At 38.1% G+C, this 20,070-nt stretch overlaps 6 protein-coding genes across 12 annotated transcripts in view; 1 reads left to right on the top strand and 5 right to left on the bottom strand.

The window, feature by feature from the left end:
- The window catches only part of LOC117492368, a 43,562-nt gene extending 30,401 nt beyond the window's left edge, over positions 1-13,161 (bottom strand). The window contains exons 1-2 of one of the 3 annotated variants that reach the window (XM_034142609.1): positions 13,078-13,161; positions 12,080-12,147 (exon numbers count right to left, since the gene is read on the bottom strand). In XM_034142609.1, the coding sequence (XP_033998500.1) occupies positions 12,080-12,108 (29 nt within the window). In that variant the 5' untranslated portion in view covers positions 12,109-12,147; positions 13,078-13,161. Of the gene's footprint in view, positions 1-10,732; positions 12,148-13,077 lie in introns of those variants that run through there. The other 2 variants (XM_034142607.1, XM_034142608.1) reach the window with 2 other exon arrangements.
- Positions 1-13,884, bottom strand: part of LOC117492366 — a 50,185-nt gene extending 36,301 nt beyond the window's left edge. Inside the window, exon 1 of one of the 2 annotated variants that reach the window (XM_034142604.1) lies at positions 13,426-13,884. The gene's annotated coding sequence lies outside the window, so the exon portion shown is untranslated. The remainder of the gene's footprint in view (positions 1-13,425) is intronic. The other variant, XM_034142603.1, reaches the window with a different exon arrangement.
- The window catches only part of LOC117492364 (septin-9-like), a 128,464-nt gene that overhangs the window by 75,977 nt on the left and 32,417 nt on the right, over positions 1-20,070 (top strand). The gene's annotated exons all lie outside the window — the stretch shown is intronic.
- Positions 2,082-4,898, bottom strand: LOC117492371. The gene is made up of 2 exons (XM_034142611.1): positions 4,806-4,898; positions 2,082-3,103 (listed from the first exon to the last, which is right to left on the bottom strand). Exon 2 carries the CDS (start codon positions 3,062-3,064, stop codon positions 2,096-2,098), a length of 969 nt encoding a protein of 322 aa, XP_033998502.1. The 5' UTR covers positions 3,065-3,103; positions 4,806-4,898; the 3' UTR covers positions 2,082-2,095.
- LOC117492373 lies at positions 5,163-7,315 on the bottom strand. The gene is made up of 2 exons (XM_034142613.1): positions 7,226-7,315; positions 5,163-6,442 (listed from the first exon to the last, which is right to left on the bottom strand). Exon 2 carries the CDS (start codon positions 6,401-6,403, stop codon positions 5,504-5,506), a length of 900 nt encoding a protein of 299 aa, XP_033998504.1. The 5' UTR covers positions 6,404-6,442; positions 7,226-7,315; the 3' UTR covers positions 5,163-5,503.
- On the bottom strand, positions 14,902-17,196 carry LOC117492372. The gene is made up of 2 exons (XM_034142612.1): positions 17,142-17,196; positions 14,902-15,933 (listed from the first exon to the last, which is right to left on the bottom strand). Exon 2 carries the CDS (start codon positions 15,892-15,894, stop codon positions 14,986-14,988), a length of 909 nt encoding a protein of 302 aa, XP_033998503.1. The 5' UTR covers positions 15,895-15,933; positions 17,142-17,196; the 3' UTR covers positions 14,902-14,985.

Genomic DNA, 20,070 nt, shown 5'->3' on the forward strand with positions numbered 1-20,070 from the left:
AACCAGGGGCCTCATTTATAAACGGTGCGTACGCACAAAAGATGGCGTGCGCTAGTTTCTACGCACTGTTAGCGATTTATAAAAAACTAACTTGACGGGAAAATGTGCGGTCCTCCACGCAAACTCTGACCCATGCGTACGCACTAAGCACAAAAACGGGAGAGACGAGAAACTGCGACACCGTTGGCAGAAGGAAGAATGGAGATAAATATGTGGAAATAATACCATGAATAGAATGTTACCTCTCATTTATCATATATAAAGAATTCATTTTCACAAATGGATTAAAGCCAATCTTATAATGATTTAACAAACGCCTGTTTGAGACTCCTCAGTGCACACAAAAACATAACTTGGAGAAATAAATAAATACGGAAATGTTATTGATCACCCCTCGATTATGTTTTCTTAAGAAATATATTCTCATAAATGATGCGGTAAGCAGAAGGATATAATTACTTTAAACTGACGCCGTTTTGCATTTCTATAGGTTGTAGATACGAGCATGTTTAATCATGTTTTATGCCGTTCCCCAATAGCCTACTTGATAAGTCGCTCGTAAAACACAGGAGGTATGGAAACTAAGAACACCATATGTGGTAAATTGTACAGCTAATATAACACAACACATTAGTTGTATTTCCTTTAACTGGTGGATTATGGATATATAGTTGCTGATCGAAAACTGGAACACAAACCACCAAATACAAAAACATAATTCAGATCCAGTCGTCATGACTCCACTCCGGAGGGATTCCCCGATCATTTCTTACAGTTTCTCATCAAGGGGGTGTCTCCTGTCCCCGGTACAAACACACTGGCTGAGGAAGGCTATGTGTATTTTTTTTGTCATTAACCTTTTTCGGACCACTTATTTATTTATTTTGGTGACGATCCGACCTCCATGCTGCTACTCTGGTTCAAAGTGCATCCACCAAACAATATGATTTATCTCGACCTCTCCAAAATAACCAAAATCTGACACGGTGTGAGATGTCTTTTTTAGCTGTTCTGTTGTCATTTCCTGCGATCTTCTTCATGCAGTCAGTCAAAATGAATGAATGAATGGGCGTTTCTTTGACTATTTATAGGCAAATATGGGCGTTACGTGAAGCCTGCAAAAGCTGCGCCGCATTTCGAGTTGATTGTGATTTATAAAGAGAAACCGGCGTAGGATGTGCTGTACACAAGTCCTGCGCCGGTACGCAGTCTTTTATTAATCAGAAAGTGTCGGTGCGTATTTATTTGCTTTGTCCTACGTAAGCAACCTTCCTACGCAAGGCTTTATAAATGAGGCCCCAGATGATTCACAATGCAACTTCAAATGTATCTCACTTGTGCTACAACATTGCAGAAAGTAAAAAAGGCACTAAATGGAATACGTTGGTGTCAGTGATGGCTGTCCTTAACGGACCTTAGAGCCGTTAACATACGTTTCGTTTTTGAAAGTGAAATCGTGTTCATCTGTATCAGACATTGCACAATTAATCAGTTAATCATTGCTCTTGGATTATTAACACTGAACCCTAGCGCTTTATGACCGTGCCAAAGCAGTGCGTTATAATATGAAATAAAAGCAAATGTGTTCAGTTCAAATTTATAAAGAAAAACCCTGCTGTTATTTACAAACTATATTTATGAATACATTGAGCTATTAAGTTATTAAGACTCTCAGCCTTTCATAACGCACAGTTTGAGATTTGAAGATTAAATAATTGAACTTTTCATTCAAAGCATGTTATACCAAAACAACATTCACCAAAAAGATTAAATAGTACACAAAGGAAATCAAAAGTATGGAGACGAAACAAGACATACATCAGAACAACCCTTGCAGGATGTTCAGGTGTTAAACAATATCTTTACACTCCCTGTTTTAATGTTATCTTTGTTTCTAAATGCGCTCAAAACGCAGAAATAAACAAAAATAAATACAAAAATAATGCAGAGCCCCAATCAATTTGTCTGTTTTCTGGTTTGTTTTAATACTGTTTGTGAGGTGGAAATCATCAGTGTTGCTTTCAGAGCAGTCTCTTAGATACACAAGTGGGTTTTGGTTTTCTTCCCAGGAGCCCTCAAGATACATTTTTGTATCTTATTTATTAACATAATAAATAATTATACTCAATACAATTACAATTACAACTATGCAGGCCAAAATACAAAAACAACACCTTATACAGAATTCAAAGGTGTTGCAACAGTCTGATTCTGTGTTTACCGGTCGCCTGCTGGCGACACGGTCCTCATCGCCCATATTCAGTGCAACGTAACCCTGGTTTTGGACATTTCTAGGAACATTGTGCTCTCTCTCATTTCTAGGATTTCTTCTGTTTTCAGGTCGGTTGTTTTGTTGCTTAGAGGAGTGCTTTTCCTGGAGCACAATATACAGCAGCAGTCCAAGGCAAGCAAGTTCACCCCATGTGTTTTCAATGTCAAAATCGTCAGCGCTGCTTCCAAAGCGGTTTCTGAGATACGACAGTGGCTGTTGATCTTCTCCCACAGAAAACTCTCTGATCTCTCTCAGGAGGTTCGTGCTGATCCTGTAGGTATGATCTGGATCATAAAGTGTCCCCTGATGTGGAATATGCTGTGTGATATACACTTGGTCTATCGTCTGGTAAGATCGTCCATGTATGTTTTGCTCCCTGACCCGAAATATGATCCTGTCCATGTTTCTTCCCATATCCTCAATGATGGGATCGAAAACATAAGGAGGAAGTTGGGTTGACGTTTCCTCATTGAGATTTCCAATCGTGTAGTACCTGTGTTGATTTCCCCGAGGCAGAGGGTCCAGCACCCCCTCATAGTTGCCATAATGATGGGAACCATAATCTTCCCTGTTTGGGTCAAAGGTCAGTTCTATTATATCGTTGTTGTCGATGTCGATCTCGTTGGCAAACCAGTGGAGCAGCAGGAGACTGTGCTTGGGCACAGATTGGCCGAAGTTGATTTTCTTCAAACCAATGATTGATTTGAGCGTCTTCTGTACAGCTGACACAGAGGTCAGGGCGAGGAGCAGAGCTACAAAGCACCAAGTGACTCCTCCCGACATCTTCATCATCCTGGGTCCACTTGACTCTCAATCAGGATGTCCAAAGCCCTTTTAAAAAAGGTAGAAATGTAGAGTAGAGAATGTGTATTAAAAACAGATTCATTTAATCTATGTGTTTTTACTTAAAGGTCACCTATTGTGCAAAATGCACTTGTTCATGTCCTTTATACATAAACACGTGTCCCCTCTGTGTAAAGAGATTCTGAACGTTTCAGGAAAAAAGATTCTCTCTCTTTTGGTCCTGATCCATTTCTATAAAAACCTGTCTGAAAATGAGCTGATCAGATTTTAGCCACTTTGATGTCATAACAATGTTTTGGCTTGTGTAACCATTAGCCAATAACCAACAAGGTAACCCCCGCCCACCTTATCACCTGAATCTCCTCCTAGAGCACCATTGTGTTCTTTTTAACCACATATCTCTGAGGAGCGTGGGGAGTGGCTCCTTATTTTCATCTAAAGTAAAAGACTGGGGCCGTTTCTCAATGTCGAGTACACCTGCTGCAGAGCCACTATTTTAAGTATACTACGTCATCGAGTGGCGCCGAAGGACTGTTTAAATGCATGTTCAATGCTCAGCATTCTGCGCCACTCTGACGTAGTATACTTGAAATAGTGGCTCTGCAGCATGTGTACTCGACATTGAGAAACGGCCAGAGAATCAGCACTTTTGAAACAGGGCTGAAACAGAGGGGATTATGGGATGCTGCAATGATCTGTTTGGTATTTGGAGCCAAACACTTCAGAGACATGTTTTGTATATATCTGAGACCTATAATATATTGATGAAAAACAGTATAATAGGGGACCTTTTAATGTTGGTATTACAATGTTTTAAGAATTCAAAGTCATTGTAAGTCTAATACTTGATATGCAGGGTAGTCAAATGTCAACCCTGTTGGCATAAAATAGGCTCGTAGTGATTGGAATACATTATTTTGATATCATCCTTTTTTCTATAAAACGCACATAATACATATGAAAAAGGTGAAATAATTTGATTGGAAATGTTTTACATTTTTATTTATCTGGGAATCAATTGTATATTTTCTGAGCTCTATATATAGCTTACTTTTCATTATTCATTTAAGAATATTTATACAAAAATAATGAATCTTGCTGTAAGTGGGAGACATTTTGACTAGCCCCATCATATATTTCTCAATTACATTACAAGTTATAATACATTGTTTGCAAATAATATTTTAGTAGTAAATCTCTTCATAAAAGCATACACTACTTACATTTGCAGTTTTAATCTGAGTTTTAGTCAACTTGAACCCCTATTGTTCACTGCGCCATTTAACATCCAATCTGTACTTTCTCAAAGCATAAATGCCATTGTAACAAGATATGCATCAAATAGTTATTATGGTTCGATCGGTCAAGTAAACATTGAAACAGGTTTTTCTTGTTGTTATCCCTTCTGCTCATACTGACCAATAGGCATTACGAGGGCATCCACAGTCTTCTTATTGAGCAAAACATTTATGTTTAAGTTCTCTGAGTTTATTTTGAGGCTTCAGCAGCCTGAGTTCATCAAATCAAGCAAGTACCAAGTTACACTCTATCTAGTAGACTGTTTTAATACACAGCGTTTCCTTGTTGAGCTGCGGTGGAGGGATAGTAACACGAAGAGGAGAGAAAACTCAAATACAAAACTTGAATCAAAGTCTTCTTCCAAACATGTGAAATAGTGCCAAAGTAAATAATAAAAACAAAGTAGTGATCAGAAAAAAGGAGAGCTCACCTCTGTTAGTCTGCTGCTGTCGAGTGTTAGATCTGTGTGTGTGTGTATATAGAGGAAACTCTCCCTAGGTTTCAGTTTCCCTGTAAATGAAACTGGCAAAACAAGTGCTGCCGGTGGTAACAAGAAGTTTGATCACATGGCTGTTTAAAAAAAAACATTCTGATTTCAAGATATGAAAAGTAGTCTTTAGAAATGCAAAAAGCAAAGGATAAAATATTTTAGTAGCGTTTTGTCGCTTGTGATGCCAAAGATAACAAATCTGATTTTACAGAATATAATGTTAAAGGTTTCTTTATTATTTTGCATATCTAAATTGTGCTCGGTTCCCTAAAACCTCAAATGAAAAGCTGACATCAGTCTTACTGACACATTACAATTTAATAAACACACACAATTTATGACATTACAGAAAGTATAAAAAAAGAAATGCATCCATGTCAGTGACGGCTGTCCTTTGCAGACCGTACAGTCATTCACCGATCTGATTGGTTTATCAATCAGTGCTGCTTGAATTCTCTTCATCTGTCTCACACACAGGAGGAATCCTCAGTGAATCATAGCTATTACATTATACATGCTGGAACAAAACTGACATGTTCACGCGTGTTTCCTTCTTCCCAATCAACTTTTGAATCCTGCTGACTTTGTGAGAAACATTGGGCTTAAACACATTATATGGTAATTTCTCTCATTTCAATTTATCTTCTTGCTGCAGAATTTGCCAAAATAATAAGAACAATTAAAAGAACAACAACAAACATGCAGCACTTCACAAAAGCCGCACACCAATCCGTTTGTCTGTTATCTGGTGTGGAGGCGCTTTGTTGTCTGACTTGCGGTGTGTAGGCGCTTTGTTGTCTGACTTGCGGTGTGTAGTTGGATTGTGGGGTAAAGGGGTGCCTTTCCCCGAGCACAATATACAGCAGCAGTCCAAGGCAAGCAAGGTGACCCCATGTGTTTCTGATTTGTGCATCATCAGCGCTGCTTCCAAAGCGGTTGCTGAGATACGACAGTGGCTGTTGGTCTTCTCCCACAGCAAACTCTCTGATCTCTCTCAGGAGGTTCGTGGTGATCCTGTAGGTATGATCTGGATCATATTCCCCCTGATCTTGAAAATGCTGTGTGATATACACGCGGTCTATTCTCCAGGAAGTTTGCCATCCTGTGTTTTGCTCCCTGACGAGAACTATGATCCTGTCCCTGTTTTCTCCTGCAAAAGCTCTTCGGGGACGCGCTACGTAAGATGGAAGTGGATTGGACGTTTCCTGATGGAGATTTCCAATAGTGTAGTAGTGGTATGGATTTCCCCTAGGCCTAGGCAATGGGTCCAGCAGCTCCTCATAGTTGCCATAATAATGTGAACCATAATCCCCATCGTTTGGGTCAAAGGTCAGACTTATGACATTGTTCTCATCAATGTTAACTGTGTTGGCAAACCAGTGGAGCAGCAGAAGACTGTGCTTGGGCACAGATTGGCCGAAGTTGATGTTCTTCAAATCACTGATTGATTTGAGCTTTTTCTGTACAGCTGACACAGAGGTCAGGGCGAGGAGCAGAGCTACACAGCACCAAGTGACTCTTCCTGATATCTTCATCATCCTGTATCAAAGTGACATGCAATTTAGATGTCCAAAGGCCTTTATGGAGTAAAAAGAAGGACATGTTTATAAAAATCTGATTTATAGAAACTAATAGTCTCTGTTTCTCAAATGATACAAATAGCTATTCAGGGTAATACAACATTTAAAAATGGTAAGACATTCTAGTCAGAAATTATCAGAAGATTGTCTGGATCTTTTTTGATGAAATGCAGAAAATGTTTTAATCAAATAAAACCTAAATTAGGTCCCACCGGCATTATTGCATGAGTTTTGTCAAAAACAAAAAATAACATGAATGTAATTATTATACTTTGGATCTTTCTGTCCTAAAATGGTCCGGCAGCCAATGTCAACCCCCAATTACCATCATTATGGAGCCATTTTCAAGTATGTGATTTTTTTTAAATACGATATCATACAGTACAACCCTAAAAGACCCCTAAACAAAAGTGAGAGGTTTAATAGGTGTTTCTTAAAAATGACACTGTGTAGAAACATCCTGTGTCATTTAGAAAATTGCAAAAAATAAAAGTGATGTCTTCATATTGAGCAAAAATGTATTTTTAGGTTGTCTGAGTTTATTTTGAGGCTTCAGCAGCCTGAGTTCATCAAATCAAGCAAGTACCAAGTTACACTCTATCTAGTAGACTGTTTTAATACACAGCGTTTCCTTGTTGAGCTGCGGTGGAGGGATCGTAACACGAAGAGGAGAGAAAACTCAAATACATAACTGGAATCAAAGTCTTCTTCCAAACATGTGAAATAGTGCCAAAGTAAATAATCAAAACAAACTAGTGATCAGAAAAAAGGAGAGCTCACCTCTGTTAGTCTGCTGCTGTCGAGTCCCAGATCTGTGTCTGTGTGTGTGTGTGTGTGTGTGTGTGTGTGTGTGTGTGTGTGTGTGTGCGCGAGTAAGTTTCAGTTTCCCGTAAATAAAACTGGCAAAACATCTGTTGCTGGTGGTCACAGGAAGTTTGATCACATGGCTGTTTAAAAAAAGAAATTCTGGTTTCAAGATATGAAAAGTAGTCTTTAGAAATGCAAAAAGCAAATGATAAAATATGTATAGCAGTGTTTTGTCACTTGTGATGCCAAAGATAACAAATCTGATCTTCCAGAATATAATGTTAAAGGTGTCTTTATTATTTTGCACATCTAAATTGTGCTCAGTTCCCTAAAACCTCAAATGAAAAGCTGACACCAGTCTTACTGACACATTACAATTTAATAAACACACACAATTTATGACATTACTGGAAGTATAAAAAAAGTTAAATGCATCCATGTCAGTGACGGCTGTCCTTTGCAGACCGTACAGTCATTCACCGATCTGTTTGGTTTATCAATCAGTGCTGCTTGAATTCTCTTCATCTGTCTCACACACAGGAGGAATCCTCAGTGAATCATAGCTATTACATTATACATGCTGGAGCAAAACTGAAGCCTGCAGCTTCATGACTGCACCAAAGCAGTGCATTATTACAAAAACAACAAAAGCCAATGTGCACATTTCAAATAGAAGAAGAAGAAGCCTCAAAAGATCGAGGATTTAAAGTATTTGGCCTGTCATCTAAAGCAGTGGTTCTCAACTGGTGGGTCGCGACCCAAAAGTGGGTCGCGGACCCGTTTCAAGTGGGTCGCGGATGTGTGAGTGAAGAAAAAAAAGTTGAAAAAAAAAATTGCAATTTTTTTTTTTTTTTTTTGGGGGGAAAAATGCAAACTTTTATTTTGAAGGACCGATTTTCTAACGCTGTGCATGCAGTAGGCGTTGGACTGGAAGTACCGGAGACCATAAATGGTTTTGAAAACGTCTGTCACGTAGTGATCATCTTCTCAATAAAACATCTCTGCTGATGTTTTTTCGAGTCTTCTGGCCAATCAGAATCAAGATTGTTGCCGGAAGTCCCCACGGAGAATAACTGCGGTAGAACTCTTCTTTATACATCCATGGGTACAACTTCAGATAAAAATGAACACATAATGAAATATGACCCCCGGTTTGATGATTGACAGGTCACAGAACAATGGGAGCTATCTACCCTTACCCACAATTTAAAGTAAATCACACAGACTATCTCCTCTTCTCGCAGCAAGATGTCAGAACTAAGTGAAAAACAAACAATGGCATAAAATATTATTAATATGTCGGGTAGTAATAGAGTTATTTATTTTCTTCTCAGAGTGTACCAGAATGCGTAGTTTATGTTAGTATTTCTAAAAATCTCCTGGGGGAGAATCCCCCCAGACCCCCCTGCTGGGGTTGGGTTTTCAGCATGTGTGCCTTTTTATATAGTTCAGCTTTGATTCCATCATCTCATTAAACCTTGTTTAAAAGCATACTTTAGTTCTGTGAAGGGATATAAGGGATATATGCACTGTACTTCACTTTTATTAATATTGTATTCTCAAAAGCGTATATATTACAGCACGATATTTTGTTGAATAGATTTGAGTGCTTCAAAATGTTGGGTCGCGATGTATTGACCAAGTAAAAAGTGGGTCCCGAGGCCTAACCAGTTGAGAACCACTGATCTAAAGCATGTCATACAAAGCCTTTATCTGAAATATAAATGAACACCATTCACCAAAAAAGTTATATAATACAAATGTACAATTAAACACAGAAGTAAAACAAAGCATAAAACAGAAGAACCCCTGGACATGTTCACGCGTGTTTCCTTCTTTCCAATCAACTTTTTAATCCTGCTGACTTTGTGAGAAGCATTATGGCAATTTATTTACCCTCTCTCATTTCAAGGTATCTCCTTTCTAAATAAATTGCCAAAATAAAAAGACAAATTGAAAGAAACACAACGATCATGTAGCAGTTCATACCAATCAGTTTGTCTGTTATCTGGTGTGTAGGCGCTTTGTTGTCTGAATTGCGTTGTGTGGTAAAGGGGTGCCTTTCCTCGAGCACAATATACAGCAGCAGTCCAAGGCAAGCAAGCTGACCCCATGTGTTTCTGATTTGTGCATCATCAGCGCTTGAATATTGCCTTTTGGCTGACAGTAAAAAGTAGAGTGTTTGAAAATGTAGGATGAGTGATGAGCATGAAACTAAATAATATCAGCTGGTTTCAAAACAATATTTTCCCATCATTAAGGGTGATCTTTTCATGCTTTTCTAAAACATATATTGATTAGCTTTTTAAAGGCCTTTTTTAGTCAAGATATTTAAAATAATTACAACATTGCAAAATATAAGCAGTGAGAACCTACAATATCTTTTTTTTCTAAATACTAAAACTGCCACATATCAGTAGCAATGAGCTGTGTGTGTACCTCCCATGTCATTGTATAGTAATTGGAGTTATGTTGGAGATTTTCATTTAAAAACAAAATTCTGTTTGTTGGGGAAATACTTTCCTCGGCCCATAACTTTGACCCAGTTTATCAGTTTGTACAATGAGCACCTGCGACCTTGGCAGCTGTGCTCTCAGTGTTTTGTCTCCCTGCTCCTGCCTGTTGGTGTCAGCTGATGGAGGTGTTATGGTTTTATCTTGTTATGCACAATGTTGATTATTCTCTCAGAACCAGATAAATACAGGGGTCTGGGGTAGAGATCTTCAGAATTGGTTTGGCATCTTCTGTGTCAACTCGTGGCACACGACGTGTCTTGTGAATTCTCCGGCCAAATGAGGAAACATAATGTTGATTGAGCGTGTCGCGCATTGACAAAAGCCCTTTCATTTGAAAGATAAGGAATTGGGTGCGTTTGTTGACATGCCCGGGAAAAGTCTTTATTTGACTCTCTGGGAGATAAAGACAGAAACATAGTGGCAATAGCAGCTCTTGTTATATATGCTTTCAAAGAGAACAAACCAGATGATTCACAATGCAACTTCAAATGTATCTCACTTGTGCTACAACATTGTAGAAAGTAAAAAAGGCACTAAATGGAATACGTTAGTGTCAGTGACGGCTGTCCTTAACGGACCTTAGAGCCGTTAACATATGTTTCCTTTTTTGAAAGGGAAATTGTATTTTCATCTGTATCAGACATTGTAAAAATCATCAGTTAATCATTGCTATTGGATTATTAATGCTGAACCCTAGAGCTTTATGACCGTGCCAAAGCAGTGCGTTATAATATGCAATAAAAGCCAATGTGTTCAGTTCCAATTATAAAGAAAAAACCCTGCTGTTACAAACTGTATTTATGAATACATGGAGCTATTAAGTTCTAAATGTCCTGAAGACTCTCAGCCTTTCATAACGCACAGTTTGAGATTTGAAGATTAAAGAATTTAACTTTTCATCAAAAGTATTATTATGTGTTATACCAAAACAACATTCACCAAAAAGATTAAATAGTACACAAAGGAAATCAAAAGTATGGAGACGAAACAAGACATACATCAGAACAACCCTTGCAGGATGTTCAGGTGTTAAACAATATCTTTACACTCCCTGTTTTAATGTTATCTTTGTTTCTAAATGCGCTCAAAATGCAGAAATAAACAAATTAAATACAAAAAAAATGCAGAGCCCCAATCAATTTGTCTGTTTTCTGGTTTGTAGTTCTTTTTTTTTTTAAACTGTGTTTGTGAGGTGGAAATCATCAGTGTTGCTTTCAGAGCAGTCTCTTAGATACACAAGTGGGTTTTGGTTTTCTTCCCAGGAGCCCTCAAGATACATTTTTGTATCTCTTATTTTTTTATAACAAAAAAATAAATAATTATACCCAATACAATTAAAATTATGCAGGCAAAACAACAACCAAAACAGATTATACAGGATTTCAAGGTGTTGCAACAGTCTGATTCTGTGTTTACCGGTTGGCTGCTGGCTACACGGTCCTCATAATCGCCCATATTCACTGCAACATAACCCTGGTTTTGGACATTTCTAGGAACATTGTGCTCTCTCTCATTTCTAGGAACATTGTGCTCTCTCTCATTTCTAGGAACATTGTGCTGTCTCTCATTTCTAGGAACATTGTGCTCTCTCTCATTTCTAGGATTTCTTCTGTTTTCAGGTCGGTTGTTTTGTTGCTTAGAGTGCTTTTCCTGGATCACAATATACAGCAGCAGTCCAAGGCAAGCAAGGGGACCCCATGTGTTTCTGATTTGTTCCTCATCAGCGCTGCTTCCAAAGCGGTTTCTGAGATGCGACAGTTGGTTTTGTCCCACAGCAAACTCTCTGATCTGTCTCAGGAGGTTAGGGGTGATGCTGTATGTATGATCTGGATCATAAGGTGTCCCCTGATTTTCAGAAGTGTCATAATGCTGTGTGATATACACTTCGTCTATCGTCTGGTAAGCTTGCCCTCGGTTTTGCTCCCTGACTCGAACTATGATCCTGTCCCTGTTTTCTCCATCATAATCCGTTCCGGGATGCGCTACATACGCTGGAAGTGGATTGGACGTTCCCTGATGGAGATTTCCAATCGTGTAGTAATGGTATTGATTTCTTTGAGGCAGTGGGTCCAGCAGATCCTCATAGTTGCCATAATGATGGGAACCATAATCTCCACTGTTTGGGTCAAAGGTCAGCTGTATAATATTGTTGTTGTCGATGTCGATCTCGTTGGCAAACCAGTGGAGCAGCAGGAGACTGTGCTTGGGCACAGATTGGCCGAAGTTGATTTTCTTCAAACCAATGATTGATTTGAGCGTCTTCTGTACAGCTGACACAGAGGTCAGGGCGAGGAGCAGAGCTACACAGCACCAAGTGACTCTTCCTGATATCTTCATCATCCTGCGTCCACTTGACTCTCAATTAAGATGTCCAAAGCCCTTTTATGAGGTAGAAATATAGAGTTCAGAAAGTTTATAAAAACAGATTCATTTAATCTATTAATGATACAAAAATGTATTGAGGGTATTACAATGTTTTAAGAATGAAAAGATATTGTAGTCTCAAAATGACTTCTTGGTGAAAAGCAAAAAGTGTGATTTCCTTGCTCTGCAGGAGTGCCACTCTTCAACCCTGTCGGCATTACATAGGCCCGTATTAATTGGACTACAACATTGTTTTTATATCATCTTTCTTTTCTATAGTAGACGGCACACATAATAAATCTGAACATTTGAAATAATTTCATTGGAAATGTTAAACATTTGTATTTACTTGCCAAATCATGGAATCAGTTGTATATTTCCTGAGCCCTATATACTGTATAGGTTACTTTTCATTATTCATTCAAAAATATTTAGAAAAAAATAATTAACCTAAAGTGGGAGACATTTTGACAAGCTGCATCATGTAATCCTCAATTTAAAAAAAAACAAAACGTATAATACATTGTTTGAAAATAATATTTTAGAAGTAACTAAAAACATTGTAAATAATCTCAAAGCATACACTACTTACATTTGCAGTTTTAATCTGAGTTCTATTCACCTTGAAAACCCTTATTGTTCACTCCGCCATTTAACATCCAATCTGTACTTGTATAAAACATTTATTTTAAAGTTCTTGAGTTTATTTTCGGGCTTCAGCAGCCTGAGTTCATCAAATCAAGAGAGTACCAAGTTACACTCTATCTAGTAGGCTGTTTTAATACACAGCGTTTCCTTGTTGAGCTGCGGTGGAGGGATAGTAACACGAAGAGGAGAGAAAACTCAAATACAAAAACTAGAATCAAAGTCTTCTTCCAATCATTTGAAATAGTGCCAAAGTAAATAATAAAAACAAAGTAGTGATCAGAAAAAAGGAGCGCTCACCTCTGTTAGTCTGCTGCTGTCGAGTGTCAGATCTGTGTGTGTGTGTGTGTGTGTGTATATAGAGGAAACTCTTGCTAGGTTTCAGTTTCCCGTAAATAAAACTGGCAAAACAACTGCTGCTTGTGGTAACAGGAAGTTTGATCATACAGGTGTTTGAAAAAACATTCTGATTTCAAGATATAAAAAGTAGTCTTTAGAAATGCAAAAGGCAAAGGATAAAATATTTTAGTAGCGTTTTGTCGCTTGTGATGCCAAAGATAACAAATCTGATCTTCCAGAATATAATGTTAAAGGTTTCTTTATTATTTTGCACATCTAGATTGTGCTCAGTTTCCGAAAAGCTGACACCAGTCTTACTGACACATTACAATTTAATAAACACACACAATTTATGACATTACAGGAAGTATAAAAAAAGAAATGCATTCATGTCAGTGACGGCTGTCCTTGGCAGACCGTACAGTCATTCACCGATCGGTTTGGTTTATCAATCAGTGCTGCTTGAATTCTCTTCATCTGTCTCACACACAGGAGGAATCCTCAGTGAATCATAGCTATTACATTATACATGCTGGAGCAAAACTGAAGCCTGCTGCTTATTACTGCACCAAAGCAGTGCATTATTAAATGCATTTTGTTGGGGAAATATTTTCTAAGGCCCATAACTTTGACCCAGTTTATCAGTTTGTACAATGAGCACCTGCGACCTTGGCAGCTGTGCTCTCAGTGTTTTGTCTCCCTGCTCCTGCCTGTTGGCGTCAGCTGATAGAGGTGTTATGGTTTTATCTTGTTATGCACAATGTTGATTATTCTCTCAGAACCAGATAAATACATGGGTCTGGGGTAGAGATCTTCAGAATTGGTTTGGCATGTTCTGTGTCAACTCGTGGCACACGACGTGTCTTGTGAATTCTCCGGCCGAAGCTCCAAATAAACCATCACACTGTTAAGTCACTGTTTTTTGCCGAATGAGGAAACATAATAGTGATTGAGCGTGTCGCGCATTGACAAAAGCCCTTTAATTTGAAAGATAAGGAATTGGCTGCGTTTGTTGACATGCCTGGGAAAAGTCTTTATTTGACTCTCTGGGAGATAAAGACAGAAACATACTGGCAATAGCAGCTTTTGTTATATATGCTTTCAAAGAGAACAAACCAGATGATTCAGAATGCAGCTTCAAATGTATCTCACTTGTGCTACAACATTGCAGAAAGTAAAAAAGGCACTAAATGGAATACGTTAGTGTCAGTGACGGCTGTCCTTAACGGACCTTAGAGCCGTTAACATATGTTTCCTTTTTTGAAAGTGAAATTGTGTTCTTTTCATCTGTATCAGACATTGTACAATTCATCAGTTAATCATTGCTCTTGGATTATTAATGCTGAACCCTAGAGCTTTATGACCGTGCCAAAGCAGTGCGTTATAATATGCAATAAAAGAAAAAACCCTGCTCTTATTTACAAACTATATTTATGAATAAATGGAGCTATTAAGTTCTAAAGACTCTCAGCCTTTCATAACGCACAGTTTGAGATTTGAAGATTAAAGAATTGAACTTTTCATTTAAAGCATGTTATACCAAAACAACATTCACCAAAAAGATTAAATAGTACACAGTAAATCAAAAGTATGGAGACGAAACAAGACATACATCAGAACAACCCTTGCAGGATGTTCAGGTGTTAAACAATATCTTTACACTCCCTGTTTTAATGTTACCTTTGTTTCTAAATGCACTCAAAATGCAGAAATAAACAAAAATAAATACAAAAAGAATGCAGAGCCCCAATCAATTTGTCTGTTTTCTGGTTTGTTTTAATACTGTTTGTGAGGTGGAAATCATCAGTGTTGCTTTCAGAGCAGTTTCTTAGATACAAAAGTGGCTCTTGGTTTTCTTCCTAGGAGCCCTCAAGAAAAAGTAATTATACCCCATACAATTACAAACATGCAGGCAAAACAACACATACAGGTTTTTAAGGTGTTCCAACAGTCTGATTCTCCGTCCTCTTCATCGTTGAAATCTAATACAACATGACCCTGGTTTTGGACCTTTCTAGGCTCTCTCTCATTACTAGGATTTCTTCTGTTTTCCGGGCGGTTGTTTTGTTGCTTAGAGGACTGCTTTTCCTGGATCACAATATACAGCAGCAGTCCAACGCAAGCAAGTTCACCCCATGTGTTTTCGATGTTGAAATCGTCAGCGCTGCTTCCGAAGCGGTTTCTGAGATACGACAGTGGCTGTTGATCTTCTCCCACAGAAAACTCTCTGATCTCTCTCAGGAGGTTCGTGCTGATCCTGTAGGTATGATCTGGATCATAAAGTGTGCCCTGATGTGGAATATGCTGTGTGATATACACTTGGTCTATCGTCTGGTAAGATCGTCCATGTATGTTTTGCTCCCTGACCCGAAATATGATCCTGTCCATGTTTCTTCCCATATCCTCAATGATGGGATTGACTACATAAGGAGGAAGTTGGGTTGACGTTCCCCGATTGAGATTTCCAATCGTGTAGTACCTGTGTTGATTTCCCCAAGGCAGAGGGTCCAGCAGATCCTCATAGTTGCCATAATGATGGGAACCATAATCTTCCCTGTTTGGGTCAAAGGTCAGCTGTATAATATCGTTGTTGTCGATGTCGATCTCGTTGGCAAACCAGTGGAGCAGCAGGAGACTGTGCTTGGGCACAGATTGGCCGAAGTTGATTTTCTTCAAACCATTGATTGATTTGAGCGTCTTCTGTACAGCTGACACAGAGGTCAGGGCGAGGAGCAGAGCTACACAGCACCAAGTGACTCCTCCCAACATCTTCATCATCCTGGGTCCACTTGACCCTCAATTAGGATGTCCAAAGCCCTTTTAAAAAAGGTAGAAATAGAGTAGAGAATGTGTATTAAAAACAGATTTATTTAATCTATCAATGTGTTTTTACTTAATGTTGGTATTACAATGTTTTAAGAATTCAAAGTCATTGTAAGTCTAATACTTCATATGCAGGGTAGTCACATTTCAACCCTGTTGGCATAAAATAGGCTCGTAGTGATTAGAATACATTATTTTGATATCATCCTTTTTTCTATTGTGCGCACATAATATGAAAAAGGTGAAATAATTTGATTGGAAATGTTAAACATTTTGGTAACACTTTATATTAAGGTACACAAATTCACCATCAACTAGTTGTTAATTAACATGCATATTAGCAGTATATTGGCTCTTTAGTAGTCATTATAAAACACTTATTAATGCCTTATTCTACTTGACCATATTCTACAAGTAATAGGCCATTAGCTGAGAGTTTTTCCTCAATAACCCTCTAATTAGTGCTTATTTATTGTAAGGAAGTTGTTGTACATGAGTTTTGGTCTTATTATGCTCTGCTCAATATGGGCCTAATAAGGCAGTAGTACCACAGGAATAGTTATTCTCCCATAATAACACTTAACAAATATGATCTATTCTTATCTTATGTTATGTCAGGTTTCCCTTGAAAAAGAGATCGTTGATCTCAATGGGATTTTTAACCTGGTTAAATAAAGGCTACAAACATGTAACAAGACATGAAACTATAAGTGTTAATTGTGTCTAAATAACAAAAATTAAGTATTTCTATCTAAGAATATGTTTTGGGGTATTGACAGTTCAGCTACCAATAGCAAGGTGATATTGACCTGTATGTTTCATATTTGCACATTTATATTTTTGTAAAATGTGTACTGAAGGTTAGACAGGAAACCGGGTACAGGAAGTAGGAGAAAGTGAACTGAATAGCATGGCAGTAGACTACTACAAATTGTCCCTATGCAACCTGAAGAGTAAAAGGGTCAAGTCCGTCAGAAAGCAATGACTGTAAGTGTAAGCCTTAGACTTACACTGTAAGGATTAGTAACATGTATTGTGTTTATGTGATGACATTTGGAGATGTTTAAACTCAATGACAAAATGCGTTAGTAACACGAGGAGGAGAGAAAACTCATACAAAGCTGGAATCAAAGGCTTCCACCAATTGTGTGAAATAGTGCTAAATAATCATCAACTAGTGATCAGTAAATAGGAGAGCTCACCTCTGCTGCTGGCGAGTGTCAGATCTGTGTGAGAGTGTAGAGGAAACTCTCCCTTGGTTTCAGTTTCCCCGTAAATTAAACTGGCAAAACAACTGTTGCCGGTGGTAACAAGAAGTTTGATCAGATGGCTGTTTAAAAAAAAACATTCTGATTTCAGATATGAAAAGTAGTCTTTGGAAATGCAAAAAGCAAATGATAAAATATCAAAATAAAATGTTTAGCTGTGTTTTGTCACTTGTGATGCCAAAGATAACAAATCTGATCTTCTAGAATATAATGTTAAAGATTTCTTTATTATTTTGCACATCTAAATTGTCCTCAGTTTCCTAAAACCTCAAATGAAAAGCTGACACCAGTCTTACTGACACATTACAATTTAATAAACACACACAATTTATGACATTACAGAAAGTATAAAAAATGAAATGCATTCATGTCAGTGACGGCTGTCCTTGGCAGACCGTACAGTCATTCACCGATCGGTTTGGTTTATCAATCAGTTCAAATAGAATAAATGTAACTTTGAAGTATTTGGCCTGTCATCTAAAGCATGTCATACAAAGCCTTTATCTCAAATATAAAATATAAAATATAAACTAACACCATTCACAAAAAAAGTTATATAGTACAAATTACAATTAAACACAGAAGTAAAACAAAGCATAAAACAGAAGAACCCCTGGACATGTTCACGCGTGTTTCCTTCTTCCCAATCAACTTTTGAATCCTGCTGACTTTGTGAGAAGCATTATGCTAAAACACATTATATGGCAATTTATTTACCCTCTCTCATTTCAATTTATCTTCTTGCTGCAGAAATTGCAAAAATTAAAAGACAAATTAAAAGAACAACGATCATGAAGCACTTCACAAAAGCTGCACACCAACTAGTTTGTCTGTTATCTGGTGTGTAGGCGCTTTGTTGTCTGACTTGCGGTGTGTAGTTGGATTGTGGGGTAAAGGGGTGCCTTTCCCCGAGCACAATATACAGCAGCAGTCCAAGGCAAGCAAGGTGACCCCATGTGTTTCTGATTTGTGCATCATCAGCGCTGCTTCCAAAGCGGTTGCTGAGATACGACAGTGGCTGTTGGTTTGGTCCCACAGAAAACTCTCTGATCTCTCTCAGGAGGTTAGTGGTGATGCTGTAGGTATGATCTGGATCATATTCCCTCTGATGTAGAAAACTCTGTGGAAAATGCTGTGTGATATACACTTGGTCTATCCTCCGGGAAGTTCGCCTTCCTGAATTTGGCTCCCTGACACGAACTATGATCCTGTCCCTGTTTTCTCCTTCATAATCACTTTGGGGATGCGCTACATAAGGAGGAAGTGGATCGGACGTTTCCTGATGGAGATTACCAATCGTGTAGTACCTGTAATGACTTCCCCGAGTCAGTGGGTCCAGCAGCCCCTCACCGTTGCCATAATGATGTGAGCCATAAGCTCTACTGTTTGGGTCAAAGGTCAGACTTATGACATTGTTATCGTCAATGGTAACTGTGTTGGCAAACCAGTGGAGCAGCAGAAGACTGTGCTTGGGCACAGATTGGCCAAAGTTGATTTTCTTCAAATCACTGATTGAATTCAGCTCTCTCTGTACAGCTGACACAGAGGTCAGGGCGAGGAGCAGAGCCACACAGCACCAAGTGACTCTTCCTGATATCTTCATCATCCTGTATCAAAGTGACATGCAATTTAGATTTATGGAGTAAAAACAAGGAAATGTTTATAAAAATCAGATTTATAGAAACTAATAGTCTGTTTCTCAAATGATACAAATAGCTATTCAACATTTAAAAAGTTTGAGACATTCTAGTCAGAAATTACCAGATATTCGTCTGCACCTTTTTGATGAAATGCAGAACATGTTTTAATCAAATAAAACCTAAATGAGCTCCCACAGGCATTATTGTATGAGTTTTGTCAACAATATATTTAAACAAAAAAACATGAATTGAGTTATTATACTTCAGATCTTAGATCACAATATTGAGAGGTTTAATAGGTCTGTCTTTTAAAATAACAATGTGTAGTGACAACATCCTTTGTCATTTTGGAAATAGCTACTATACAAAAGTGATATAATTTAGATTTAATCCAAATGTGTTTATTTAATATGAATACACAGTCCTCATTCTGTTTAAATATGCATTTGTATATTGTTTGTTGTTATTATGAGGCTTCAGCAGACTGAGTTAATCAAATCAACTGATGATTGCCGTCTACGTAGTTCAAAAGTAGTTTTAACTCAGCAGTTCCTTGTTAAGCTGCGATGCAGAGCAAGTACCACAGAGGAGAACACAACAAAAAACGTTAACAATATTGTGAAATAGTGCCCAAGTAAATAATTAACAGAAATAATGTTTAGAAAATGACAGTATTAACCTGCTTTAGTCGGTTGCCTTCAAGTATCTGGTCTCTGCAAATCTGCGAGAGCATGCAACACCCCTTATTAGTTATTCAGGTTTGCAGTAAATGTAACGGATGTTGCTGCTGGTTACAGGATGTTTGATCATACAGCCGATTGGATGAAATGTATTCAAGAAAAGGGAAGTGGTACAGCCTCTCAGGGTTTTGTTAGTTTATAGAGGGATGATTCTGTAAAGAGAAGTCATTCTGTTTATGTGAAATGTCTTAAGAGCAAATGTATCATGGACTTTAGCCGATGCAGGTCCAAGTTCCACAGTGAGTCAAAGGACTTTTTATAGTGTCTAGCTTATTATTAAACTGTATTCACTTGTCGCAGAATCATTTCTTAATTTCTATTGCTTAAGTGGCCTTTTATTGAGAAATGCGCCCTTGCTGTATAGAGCAAAGGACAGCCAGGATCCTTCAGTTATCACAACAACACTCGCCTGTTTCAATTGTATTAAGGCTTACAGTTACTCTTTATAAGGGGCTTTGCCTATCTGGATTACAGGTGGGTGCA

The sequence above is a fragment of the Trematomus bernacchii genome, unplaced genomic scaffold (assembly GCF_902827165.1).
Source record: "Trematomus bernacchii unplaced genomic scaffold, fTreBer1.1, whole genome shotgun sequence".
In the NCBI taxonomy this organism is placed as follows: domain Eukaryota; kingdom Metazoa; phylum Chordata; class Actinopteri; order Perciformes; family Nototheniidae; genus Trematomus; species Trematomus bernacchii.